The 14649-nt window shown below is 41.7% G+C and overlaps 1 protein-coding gene across 1 annotated transcript in view; it reads right to left on the reverse strand.

The window, feature by feature from the left end:
- Positions 1–14649, reverse strand: part of LOC124799265 (39S ribosomal protein L3, mitochondrial) — an 84366-nt gene that overhangs the window by 19326 nt on the left and 50391 nt on the right. Inside the window, exons 5-6 of the mRNA XM_047262829.1 lie at positions 11702–11862; positions 11433–11622 (exon numbers count right to left, since the gene is read on the reverse strand). Of these exons, the coding sequence (XP_047118785.1) occupies positions 11433–11622; positions 11702–11862 (351 nt within the window). The remainder of the gene's footprint in view (positions 1–11432; positions 11623–11701; positions 11863–14649) is intronic.

Below are 14649 nucleotides of genomic sequence, written 5' to 3' on the forward strand. Positions count from 1 at the left end.
AAATGCTGCCCACATGCATATCGCCGTCATCAATTCTGTGCACTATATCGTTAGCGAATGTCTCTCGTGCAGCAATGGTAGCGGCGCTGAGGGGTTGCCGCGTTTGAATTTTGTATGGATAGAGGTGTAAACTCTGGCGCATGAGACGATACGTGGACGTTGGCGTCATTTGGACCGTAGCTGCAACACGACGAACGGAAACCCGAGGCCGCTGTTGGATCACCTGCTGCACCAGCTGCGCGTTGCCCTCTGTGGTTGCCGTACGCGGTCGCCCTACCTTTCCAGCACGTTCATCCGTCACGTTCCCCGTCCGTTGAAATTTTTCAAACAGATCCTTTATTGTATCGCTTTTTGGTCCTTTGGTTACATTAAACCTCCGTTGAAAACTTCGGCTTGTTGCAACAACACTGTGTTCTAGGCGGTGGAATTCCAACACCAGAAAAATCCTCTGTTCTAAGGAATAAACCATGTTGTCTACAGCACACTTGCACGTTGTGAACAACACACGCTTACAGCAGAAAGACGACGTACAGAATGGCGCACCCACAGACTGCGTTGTCTTCTATATCTTTCACATCACTTGCAGCGCCATCTGTTGTTGAAAATTGTAACTACTGTAATTTCGAAAGTTTGTCCGCCTGAAAATGTACTGTTGTCCCAAGCATATTGCAACAAACGGTGTATTTCTATCGCTGCTCGTTTAGTTTTTATTGCCGTTTCAAATATACCGGTCATTTTTGAAACACCCTGTATTATGAGATAAGCCATTCAGTCAGGCCACAGCTCTCAGCAGAAATACATCTACAAAGTAACAAGATAAGCGTTTATCTTTTTCTGTCTTTTCCTTGTAGTATATTTATTAAATTTTGTGCATGTTGTTTAGTTTAAGAGGTTTACTCTCATGTTATTGTAAGGGTAATTCATTCAGTCTGTAGTGCAGTAGTTGCTAACTGAAAAGCCAACTACAAAGCTCATTAATGCATCAGCATCTATTGTTGACACATCAGGAGTTTAGCAAGTTGCATATCTGTGATTCTGACTGCTTTTATAGTTTACTTCCTCAGTTAGTCTTGCTAGGGTGGTGAAGATGTGTACATGCTGTGTGTGGACGCAGGAGGAACTGGCCACTGTTTGTGAACACCTGAATGCGCTTTCGGCTACAGTCAGTCACCTTCAGATTGCTGCCTCGGGATGTAGTGGTGGCGGAGAATCTAGCATCCCTTAGGCAGATAGTGTTAAGGGCTGGAAAGAAAGCCAATATGCTCTTGATATGTCTGCCAGGGGGACATCCAAGATGTGGAGGTGGCCCTGCCTGTGGCTATCGAGCGAGCAGAGTGCAGTCATATACAAGTTGTGGCTCATGTCAACACCAACGCCTGTTGCAAGGCTTCTGAGGCCATCCTCTGTTCATACAGGCAGCTGGCAGAGGTGGCTGCTGTACGTTGTACTGTGTATAACACCAACTCAAACCTAGTATGCAAAAGCTGTTTAAACCAGATTATTAGTAATGAACTGGGACGGAGCCAGATGACCCTGAGACTCAAGGAGCCAACACATCTGCCAGCTCACTATGGTTCAAGTAATTCAAGCAACTTACAGAGAACATGGGTGAGACTTCTTGGGCAACAACTGTCCATCTCTAGAGGGTGCTTACCCGGCTTCAGTACTGGGACAATAATGCTTTCTGGCCACTGCAATGGGAACTCTTCCTCGCTCCAGATGCATTTAAAGATGCCGGTAAGTGTTCTGATATTTGGTTGTGGTTGCGGTCTGGTCCTGGGGCTGTATCAGGACAGTGGGTGAGGACACTGATGAATTTCCACTCACTGAATGGAGCTCCAGGTGGTGTGTAATGAAACATAATTGCTTTTGGTCCGGCTGCTGTTATAGGACATGAAAGGCAAGTTGATAATACTCAGGACTGATGCTTGAGTATAGTGCAGAGCAAAATGTTCGTGACGGCGTCTGGGTCAGTGTAGATAGTGCAGCATTAAACATGGTAGTAGTGAGTTGTTTAATGAAGGAATGTGGCAACAGGGAGCTTGTTCTGGCTGCAGTGCACAGTGATGTGGAGGAGTGGATGGGAGTATGGCATCAAACAGAGGAAGTTACAGGCTGTGGAGAGGAGGGTGCTAGTTCAGTACAATTCAAATCTAGGGCATGGGTGGAGGTGTGTGTGACAAAGGGGTTAGTGGAAACTGAGTCCACAAGGATTACAGGATGGAAGGATGAGTTGCACAGACAGTTCTCATCAATATACTTTACAGGACCCAGTGTTGTGGGAAGGACTCAGATGGCACAGTTCTGCCACTGGCTGGTCAAACTCTGTTCTCAGCCACAGTTTAGAGGTGGCCACTCAATCAGTTAGGCAGGTTGTTGGTGGTCATGGCTATTTCAAATGCTATGCTTAAGTTACACCAAAGCTGGTATATGATATGATTGCTTTCTTACGTCACCCTGCCATGGGAATGGTATAGGATGAGCTGGATGGATGTATTAGACAGATATTGCATTTGGGTCTTCCACAGAGGTATTACCCTTGTGATAATGAGTTAGGAATCGGTGTAGCATAAGGATGGACCAGGATATGTCACAACGCATAGGCCCTACTTTGATGATCTCTTCCATCCACGACATCTACCAAAAACCTAGAAACTAAACTAACTCAAAACATTCTTGTCTGCTTTCTACTAACAACCTCAATCGTACAGAAGTTTCAGTCTCCAAAAGCCTCACCTGCAGCTCTGCACCCTAGTTCAATAGTGCTGCACCTTTCTCCTTCTCTTGACCCCTATTGAGGAAAACTTTCTTGCCAGCAATTCCTTCAACCAAAGCCAACCAGAACTGAATATTAAACTGGTCTCTACAAGTTCATACCTTCATCCAACCAAGAGCTTCCCCCAATCTCACCAAACCATCTTCTGGGAATCTTCTGGGGTTCCTTAGCTCCAACTTGGTCTCTCTTTCCTTTCTTACATCCTTTCCTAACAGAGCTATCAACAGAGAGAGAAAAAACAGTCAGCTACACACATAAGATAGACCCCAATTTAATCACCATCCCTATACACAAAGATCATCACCATCTGATGAACTGCAGTGATTACTTGACAGGCGTCTACCAAACCCTCTGACTCTTTTACCTACAAGTCCTGTCACAGACAACCCAGAAGTCCAGTACAACACCTCCAGTCCTATTCAAATCCTTAGTTCACTCTAGAATATCTCTGCCAGATCCACCTCCCTTACACCCACATTCTACGTGCTTCTCAACATCCATAAACCTAACCACCCTAGAAACCCCATTGTGGTTGGTTACTGTGCTCCAGCTGTTGCTGACCAACACCTCTAACCCATTGCCCTCAGCCAAGTTTACCATTGAAATATACAAACCAGTTCCTTTGCAGTCTGTCAACCACCCACACTCCTCTACCATCTGGATCCGTGCTTATCACTGTTGATCCTACCTCCTTATACACCCAACATCCTCCAGGCCCATAGCCTTGCTGGTATTGAAAAATATCTCCCCCAATGTCCTACCAACTCCAAACCCACCACCTCATTCCCTGTACAACTGACAAACTGCATCCTTGAGAATAACTGTGTCTCCTCTGAGAGGATAACACACACAAACAAATTTATGGTATGGCTATGGGTACTGGCATGGCACTACCCTACACTAACATTTATACATCATCTAGAGAAAACCCTCCATGCCAAACAAAATCTCAAATCCCTTGCCCAGTTTGCATTCACTGATAATGTTGACGCAAACAGCACAGGACGCAGTGTGGCATAAAGGTTAGCACTGTTAGCTGGCGTGCTGCAGGTGTCCCTTCAAACCTAACCACCAGCAAAAATTTGGTATTTACCAGTGTGACGCTGAAAATTTTTAGAAAATCAAACACAGATCAATTTTTTTTAAAAATTAAATGATTGTACTGTTTTCCAAAATACTCCTCTTTAACATCAACACTTTTTGCATTTGATGAAACCAGCCCTGAAAGCAATGATGCCACTCTTCCTGAGGTATTTCAGAAATCAGGTTTTTATAAAGTCCACTGTGTCATCTGATGTCAAAAAAGTGATTCCACTGGGTTCATCTTTTATTTTTGGAAACAAAATGAAATCACAAGGTGCTAGGCCATGGATGTATGATGGAGGGTCCATGATGCTCACCTTTGGATATCCTGATACTCAGTTGTATGCGGCAATGTGTTGGCAATGTGTTGTTGTGATGTACACTTATTATTCCTTTTGTGCATTTTTCATGAACACTTTCAAAAATTTGCAGTAAACAAGCTACTTGTGTACCAGTCAGCAGTACTAGCATGTCCGTCCTCTAATGCTACAGTAGCAGATGCATTTTAGAGAAAAAAACACTAGCAAATATCTTCTTACCTGCACTTTGAATTCGTTAGAATTTTGAAGGCTTAAATTGTGTCTGAAAGAGCCTTTGAGGCAACTGACTTTTCTTTTCAGGCTTGTAACAATAAATTACACTGGTGGAGATTCCTGAAAAAATTTTGGCCCTCATTCAGCAACACCTCCAACCAATTGCCCACAATCTACACTCCCATGTCAAAGACACCAACCACTTCCAACTGCAATTCTCCGCCAGCCCTACCCCTTTAACTCCTTGATCCCCACTCATCAATGTTGACGCCACATCCCTATACACCAATATCCCTCATGCCCATAATCTTATGGTTATTGAACACTATCTTTCCCAACATCCTTCAGGCTCCAAACACACTACCTCATTCCTCATACACCTTACTAATTTTATCCTAACCCACAACCACTTCTCCTTTGAAGGGAAGGTGTACACACAAATTCATGGCACAGCCATAGGAACCAGTATGACACCCTCCTATGTCAACTTTTTATGGGCCATCTAGAGGAGACCTTCCTAACCCTAACCTTCCAAAATGCCAAACCCCTACTCTGGTCCAGGTTCATTAATGATACATGAATGGACTGGATTCAGGACCAAGGCAGCTTATCTTTGATCATCCACAACCTCAACACCTTCTCTCCCATCCGATTCAAATGGTCCTCCTCAAAACAGCATGTCACCTTTCTAGAAGTTGACCTCCTCCTCTCTGATGGCACCATCTGCATTTCTTTCCACATTAAAACCCACCAACCATCAACAGCACCTGCATTTTGCAGCTGTCATCCCTTTCACACCAAAAAACCCCTCACATACAGCCTGGCCACCCGGGGACGGTGTATCTGCAGTGATAAAAACTCCCTAGCTCAGTATGTGGAGGGTCTCACCAAGTCCTTCACAGAAAGGCACTAACCCCCAGACTTAGTCCGAAAACAGATCTCCTGTGCCATTTTCCCTCACAACCCCAATCCCCCCACCACTCCTAAGAATCAGCCACAAAGGAGTGTCCCCTTCATCACCCAGTACCAACCTGGACTGGAACAACTGAACCACATACTTTGCCAGGGCTTTGATTACCTACCACCATGCCCTGAAATAAAGGGCATCCTACCTGAGCTACTTCCCACCCCTCCTAAAGTGGTGTTCCATCACCCAACCAACCTCCACAAAATTCTAGCCCATCCCCATGCCACTCCCAATCTCAACCCCTTGCCACAAGGATCATATACCTGTGGAAGACCCAAGAGCAAAACCTGCTCAATCTACCCATCCAGCACTTCCTATTCCAGTCCTGTCATAGACTTATCCTTCCCTATAAGGTGCCGGATACCTGTGAAAGCAGTCTTGTCATTTACCAGCTCTACTGCAATCATTGCTCAGCTTTTTATATTGGTATGACTACAAACCAGCTGTTCACCAAGATGAACAGCCACTGCCAAACTCTGGCCAAGAGCAAAGTAGATAACCCTGTGGCACAACATGCAGTTAAACATAACACACTTGAATTCAATGGCTGCTTCACTACCCAAGCCATCTGGATCCTTGGCATGAGGTGGGGAGGGGGGTCCTGTATTATCGGGTGGGGAATTGTAGGACTCCACTTGACAGGTCGGGGGTGCACTACACAAAGGAAACAGCTACTTGAGTAACATACTTGTGGAGCGCACGTTTTTTTTTAGGCTAGGTGGCAGGCTGACGTTCTCTGATGAACACTCTCCAGAGGGTTTGCAGATAGTGTGTCTGACTGCAATCGAAGTAAAAACACTTTGACAGTCAAAATTTTATCAATAAGCTGTCGAAGTACTCGTAACAAAGTTCCTGAATTTACTTCCCTCCAGGAAACTTCTCACACTCAAATTACTCATGGGACTGAGAGCTGGCTGAAACCCAAAGAGGAAAGCTCTGAGATAATTAATGATGCATGGAATATATGTTGAAAAGGCAGATTAGGTGCCATGGAAGGGAGGGGAGTAGGGGTGGGGGGTTTCATTGAATTTGACAAAAATGTTGTCTCTACTGAGGTCAAATTTGGGTGTGACAGTGGAGTTATCTGGTTATGTGTAACAGGTCTAGGAGAAATCAAATTAATTGTTGGATGTTTTTACTAAGTACCCAATTCTGCGGTGACAATTTTAGTTACTGACAGAAGGTCCCATGGTCAACAGTGTGAAAATACCCAGATACTGCAATATTATATGGAGGTGGCTTTAATATACCGAGTTTAGACTGGGGCACCTATGGTTTCATTGCAGGGGGCACAGACAGACAATCTTGTGAAGTCCTTTTGAACATGTTTTCCAAAAACTGTTCTCAGCAGCTAGTTCACAACGGAAATATTTCACACCTTGTAACTAGAAACAGGCATGACCTAATCGACAGGGATTAGTGACAGCGATGCCATCATAGCGACTTTGGTTACAAAAGTTAACAAATCAATAAAGAAGGCTAGGAGAGTATTTCTGCTGGAACGAGCAGATAGACAGTTGTTAGTATTCCACTTAGACAATGAAATGACATCATTTAGTTACAGTACATTGGAAGAAAAGGACTGCCTGCAAATCATACTCTGGAGAAGTATGTGCCAGCTATGTGGATTAAGGATGGAGAAGACCCACCTTGGTTTAACAATGAAATTCAAAAAAATGCTGAAAAAGCATCGACTGTTGCACTCTCGGTTCAAAAAAGAAGGCACAAATGACAACATGCAGAAGTTAATAGAAAGTCATGTATCTGTAAGAAGATCGATGCACCAAGCTTATAACTACCACAGCCATACCTTAGCGACAGATCTTGCCAAGAATCTGACAAAATTCTGGTCCTACGAAAAATCGTTTAATGGAGCTTCTATCCACCAACTCATTGATCAGTCTGGTGTAGCAGTAGAAAGTATCAAAAGTAAAGCTGAAGTTTTAAATTTTGCATTTGAAAAATTGTTCACACAGGAGACTCATACAAATGTACCACTGTTTGATCGTCACACAATCTCCTTTACGAAGGACACAGTAACAAGCATCACTGGTGCAAACAACTGAAAGGGTTAAAGCGAATACGTTGCCAGATCCTGATGGAATCCCAATTTGGTTTTACAAAGCATGCTCTACAACGCTGGCCCGTTATGTAGCCTGCATTTGTCGGGGAACCTCTCGCCCAGTGCTAAGTCCCAAGCGACAAGGAAAAAACACAGGTTACTCCTATATATACAAAGATAAGAAGGGTACAAGAATGGACCCACAAAATTACAGACCAATACTGTCATTATTCCATCCTGGATTTTCCATTGTTTGATTAGACAAATATCTTTAACATCGGTTTGCTTCAGAATCCTTGAACATACCCTCAGTTTGAATAAAATAAATTTCCTTGAGAGGGAAAAGCCTCTGTCCACATATCAACATGGTCCACATATCACTCATGCGAAATTCAGCTTACCCTCTTCTAATATGAGATCCTGCAAACCATGGATGAAGAGCAACAGGCGAATTCTATATTCTTTGGTTCAAATGGCTCTGAGCACTATGGGACTTAACTTCTGAGGTCATCAGTCCCCTAGAACTTAGAACTACTTAAACCTAACTAACCTAAGGACATCACACATATCCATGCCCGAGGCAGGATTCGAACCTGCGACCGTAGCGGTTGCGTGGTCCCAGACTGTAGCGCCTAGAACCGCTCGGCCAACCCGGCTGGCAGGAGATATATTCTTTGGTTTCTATAAAGCATTTGACATGGTGCCACACTATCAAATGTTAATGAAGACACAAGTAGATGGAATAGGTTCTCAGATATGTGAGTGGCTTGAAGATCATTAACACATACATATACCAACCAATGAAAAAAAATTGAAATGACAAACAATTGTGACTAATTAAAATAAGAAGAAAGGAAGAAGACTTATTAATACAATATGTTTGTATCAATGTCCGCCTCGGTTCAAAAGGAAACGAACAAATGATGACAGCTAAAGTTTAATAGAGATTCATGTGTCTGTAAAAATACCTCTGCAGTACGCAAACAACAACTACCACTGTCATACCACAGCAAAAGATCTGGCCCAGAACCCTAAGAGAATTTCAGTTCTTCATAAACCCACTAAGCAGATCAAAGGCTTCCATCCAATCACACTTTGACTAGTCTGGTGCCGCAGTAGAAGATAGCAAACAGAAAGCTGAAGTTTTAAATTTCATGTTTAAGAAATAGTTCACACAGGAGAATCATACAAACATGCTATATTTTGACCATCGAACAGACTCTAGTATGGATGGCATAGCAATAGGCATCCCTGGTGTACAGAAACAACTGGAAGCGTTGAAAACACATTATTCACCAGGTAAATATGAAATCCTGATTCAGTTTTACAAAGAGTACTCTAGAGCATTGAACCCTTCTTTGCTTACATTTATCATGAATCTCTCACCCAGCACAAAGTTTGAAGCGATTAAAAAAAAGTGCAGGTGACACCCGTATATAAAGAGGGTAAAAGAATAGAACTGCAAAATTATGGACGGATATCCTTAACATTGGTTTGCTATGGAATTCTTGAAAATACTCTGACTTTGAATATAATAAATTTCCTTGAGACCGAAAATCTTTCCATGAGTTAGCACGGGGGTAGAAAGCATCGTCTTGTGAAACTCAACTTGCTCTTGTGTCACATGGTATACTACGAACATAGATGAAGGGCATAAGGCAGATTCCATATTTCTAGATTTCTGAAAAGCATCTGACATAGTGCTACACTCTCAACTGTTAACAAAGATATGAGCATATTCTACTGCCACCACCGTACATTTTGTAAAGGCCCATGATGGTAAGATTAGGGAGACTAGGGCTTGTATGGAGGCGATAGACAGCCATTTTTCTCTCACTCTACTTGGGAGTCGGACAGGTAAGGAAATAACCAGTAGTGGTACCCTTCGCCATGCACCATACAGTGACTTGTGGAATATTTACGTATATGTAGAGGTAGATTCCATCCCCGCTAGCCCAGGCACCAACCCCATTTCCACCCCTGCCCCATCCCCCTTTACTTCAGTCACACCCTCCTCTCTGCAGTCTATGTCCTATAACGTTCTATTTACCACTCTCAATTCACATCTCCACCTCACTGTGTACTGTGCATAGCTCCCCTTGCCTACAGACACAAGCAACTCTTCGGTGGCAAATTCCTATCCTGTGTGCCTTCTGCCTCTCTCTCCAAGCCATCAGCAATTCTTCCCCAACCCTCCTCCCACTCCTGGCTCCTTGCCCAATCCACTCATAACAACCCCTTACCCCATTCTAGCTGCAGTTCTGGCTCAATATCGTAAGGTGGAACATTGTAGTTGAGCAGCTGTATGTATATTTCATTAGCTGTGAAGAAGAAGTATTTGTCCAAAAGCTAGCAAAGTCTTCTATACTTGCCTGCCAACAACTTAGTGATAAAGTGGTTTGTTACCTTTACTCCTTCCATCATTTATAGTCCACTACGTATTTTCCATTACAATATTCATGTATTTTCTGCACTTGGTATGCCTGAAGAGTTACATCATTGAAAACTTTGCAATATTTCTAGTCTCATTTATGTGCCTTTCAACTGATTAACACCTCAACTAAACTGAGTTGTTTTCCTTACTCAATCTGTTGTTTACACAAAGCTCACATGTGGTAACTCTTGTGAATAGTGCATTTTTCACGCAGTGGTGCAAATATTCTCATTTGAGGAATGTTTACTTGCTATGAAATGGAGCTCTTAACACAACTGACATTCTCTCTCACTGGAAAACAACACGGAAACCTACAGTTTGATTTTGGGAATTTGTTTATTCGTTTACAACCCTCTGCGCCCTTAGTACAACCCCCCTGCTCCAGAATTTTGCCAGAAGTCTTTGAGGAGCTCTACAAATGTGAGAACACTTGTGTGCTACCATTGCCCTGGCCTTTCAATGTCACATGACTATAACTCCAACATTATTAAACACACATGGACCACTATCACGTAAATGGAGTGAGCTCGTTAGAAGATCAAATGAATTACACAACAATTTACATGAGATATCTGTGTGCTACAAAACATGGCAACTGGTCCTGAATAATAACAAGTGTGAAGCCCCCACATGAGCACTACGAAAATTATGTAAAATTTCAGTTACATGATAAATCTTACAAATTTAAAGGTCATCATTTCAACTAAATACCTAGGGATTATAATTATGAACAAATTAACCTGAAACTGTCAAACAGAAAATGTTTTGGGGAAAGTGAATTAAAAGCTTTGTTTTATTGGCAGAATATGCACAAATCTACTAAAGAGACTGCCTACACTACAACTGTCCATCCTCTTCCGGAGTACTGGTGCATGGTACGGGATCATTACAAGATAGGGTTGACGGAGGGACAGTGAAAAAGTTCAAAAAGGGACATCTTGTTTTATATTATGACAGAATAGGTGAGAATGTGTCACAGATATGATAAGTGACTTGGAGTGGCACTCATTAAAACAAAGGCATTTTTCGTTGCTATGATGTCTTTTCACAAAATTTCAATCACTAACTTTCTCCTCCAAATGCAGAAATATTTTGCCAACTCCCACCTACATAGGTAGGAATGATGTGATAAAAAATGAAAGGAATCAAAGCTTGCACAGAAAGATAAAAAATGAAAGGAATCAAAGCTTGCACAGAAAGATTTAAAAGTTCATTTTCCCCATATTTTATCTAAGAGTGGAACATCTGAGAAATATTTTGAGAGTGGTTTTACGAACCCTTTGTCAAGCACTTACAAAAGTGTGAATTGTACAGTAGTCATGTAGATGTAAATGAAGATCAAATGAGATGATCATGCTTTGGATCTCTGAGTTGCGCACAATAGTCAAGTGATCACGGGTCGGAATGGCTCCCAAACTTTGTGTCTCATGGAGTCAATGCTACATTGTGTCGCTATAAACAGGACAAAATGGGGTGCTACAAATTGCTAGGTAGATGTCTCTAATACCGCTGCTCATGAGTGTACAGTGTCTTATCATTGATTATATTTTTATTATGGTTTTGGATTTATTACCTACCTTAAGGCCTCTTAATATTCTGTAGCGGTTACCCATATGGCCTGGCATTTTTGTGCCTGGCCAAACTCTTCCTTTCTCTCCACCACCACCAATATTACCAGGACGCCGATGTGTTTTGGTGACACCATGAGAGGCTGGGCCACCTTTGAACCCCCAGCGTTTAACCACACCTTGAAAGTCTCGATCAATGCTAGAAAATCGTACAATTTATGAAATTACTGGACCATATACATTAATGACAGAACTCCAAGTAATACCGCAGTACTTACGTTTTACCACGAACATCTACAACATCCCCAACTCGGAAATGGGATGCATATAACGGGGTTCCAGGCTGAATTACTGCTTCAGGTGACACCATGAACCGTCCTAATGTCTTCTTAGGCATAACTCCAGAGTCTTTGAATAATCCACAATATTCCTTTGTGAACTATAAGTGAAGGCAGATATAAAACATCAACAATTATAACAAATAGTGTTGCAGAAGATAAAGAGATAGTATGGAGAACTAGCATTGTAACATAATGAGCACAAACATATAATTACAGAACGCTGGAAAAATGAAGCAAGTCTAAGTTCTGTCAATGTTAAGATCATTAGGGGTAGAGCACAAGATGGGGTGGGAAGTGAACTGCAGGAAACTGGTTTGGTAGCATTGAAGGAACAATCCTGACTTTCGCTTGAAATGATATAAGGGAACTAAGGAAAATTTAAATAATGATGTCTAAATTGTTGTTTGAACTCTTTCACATGCGAGGCCAGTGCCTCAACCATTTCACAGCCTTGCCCAGTACTGAAGCTGGATTTGGTGGATCCAGAACACGATGGAACTTCTATGTTTGTTAAATGACAAAGGTCTGACCTTGAAGAATATAAAAATGTAACGAGAAACAGTCCAAATGTTCCAAAATATTCACTGCATATTGATTTTAAATGAGGTTATGCTTTTACTAGTCAAACAAACAGAGTTATATAAAGATTGATGCTTTCTCGTTGGATTTAATTGAGGAAATATTCTTGGGTTATCAGCTGAGTTTAGGTGTCATTGTGTTGCAATGTTTTGATAAGTTTCCTTATGGTAACCTTCAGACGAAGTGTCAGCTTCAGGTCCAGTTCATTCCTTTATAACTGCTTGACAGTATACTCTCAACATGTGGACTAATCGCGTGAATTTGGAAGAGATGTCATGGTCAGTGGTACTGGAGGATGGGGTGCTTATCAGACTGGAGGGGTATGCAGGCCTCGTGTTACAGTAGAACTGCGTGTCTATTCTGCATTTTAGCTAATGTAACATCCCATGTGGACCTATGCTGGCCAAGGCAAAAGTTCCTCACATGCTCCGAACAGCACTGTGAGATGCGATGTACTACATACCACACTTACAAGCAATGCTATAGAGATACCAGCAATCCAAAGCCCTAGTTGGCCTTCCTGTAACACAAGCTTGTTCTTGATTTCACCCATTGAGTGAAAAGTGATTTTTTATGTTTTTTTTCCTCTCTGTTATTTAGTGGGCAGCACTGCACATGGAAGGGAAGCTATATGCTTGGATTCTTCTTCTGAATCAATTTCTTTCTTCTTCTGGCTTGGGTACACCATTCATTTTATTTGTCTCTGAGTAGACATTCTTGCAAAAAGTTTGATGCAGATGCTGTAACTTAGTAGACGGACTTTCCTTATTGTATGTGGCTCACAATCTTTGCACCTGGATGCTGATCACAGATTTGCATTGCAGTGGATGGTGGCAGCTATTGGCATTTATGTACAGGTGTGTCTTCTTCCTGCAAAAGGAGTGTTGCAGCATGCAATCAGGGTTTTCATTATCAGAATGTCCCGATTTCTTCCACCTCCATGGTGAACTTGACACTGTCATGTATGTCGTTAAGGCAGTGTAGGGATTTTTGTAGGTTTCCTTCACTATACAGCAGAACTATACACATGTCTTCCATTCATAGGTTAGTGACACTTGGCACTAGAGGGGATACCACGATGACTCCATATTTCTGTTTATAGAATTTCCTACTGCTTTGGAAGCAGGTGGTGAAAGTGTGTTGAACCAGTATTGTTGTTGAAGTGACTCACTAGTAGTACCCTGGAATCTTCTATCAGACCCATATGAAGAGAAGAGAGATATGTCATTGAAGCTGTCCAGCAGTCCACTCCCCCCCCCCCCCGCCCCCCCAAAACAACAACAACAACAACTCTTCTGGAGGCGCACGATGGCCTACTTGTTGGGCCCTTGGAGACATGAACCCAACACTTTGCCTGAGGATGACAAGCAGCAAACTCATAAAAATGTTAAATGTTGTGACAACCTGATGCCACAATTCAGCTGATAATCTGTGAAATTTCATCAATAGTGGTTATGCCTAATTTATTTCAATCAAATCTGAATATGCAGCAAACATCAAAGGCATTACACCATGTGAAAAAATACCCTTTGTCATTTAATTTCTTCTTACAAGGAAACATCACCAACTTGACCTCATATTTTAAGGAGAAAAATACTGCCTTGCAAGGTATTGGGCCAAACAATCAATCCTGAGTGAAAATTTGGGCCATAATTCTGCCAGTTATAACTTTCTGACAGTACAGTTTTTAAACTTCTGCACGCACTGAATGTTTTGTTGAAGGCAAGTGAGGGAAAGGTGGACACATATGTCAACATCTTTTGATATTTTGTTTAAGAACACGTTATTTTGTGCAAAAAGTAGTAAGTAATATAAATATGTTATATGATAACATCACGTAAGTACATGTACAATATTAGTTTAACAGTATTCTCTTATTGACATTCTGCAGATTTATATATGCCTGAAATCAAAATGAATAAACCTAAGCAGATGAAGAATTATTACAATACGAAGTTTATGATTTTCAATTAACAAGTTAATTGTATCATTCATGAGGATGAATAGTGCACCTCCTGCAAATGTATTTTACTTTAACAGTGCCAACTAGAAACTTCAAAAACAATAATGCAGAACAGCGATGTTGATAGTTAAATAATGCTACGCTATTTCTTCAGTGACACACTCATTTTTTTTTTTTTTTTTTTTTTTTTTTTTTTCATTCATTTGTGCTGAAGCAGCAAATCGTAACTTAAAAATGTTCAAAGCAAAGAAATGTCTGGCACCTGCTTCAGGTTAGAGATTGTGCACTTTGACCCAAAGAACAAAGCATATTACCAAAACTAAAACAGAAATCCACAAATCTC

Source organism: Schistocerca piceifrons, chromosome 5, assembly GCF_021461385.2.
Source record: "Schistocerca piceifrons isolate TAMUIC-IGC-003096 chromosome 5, iqSchPice1.1, whole genome shotgun sequence".
NCBI classification, from domain to species: domain Eukaryota; kingdom Metazoa; phylum Arthropoda; class Insecta; order Orthoptera; family Acrididae; genus Schistocerca; species Schistocerca piceifrons.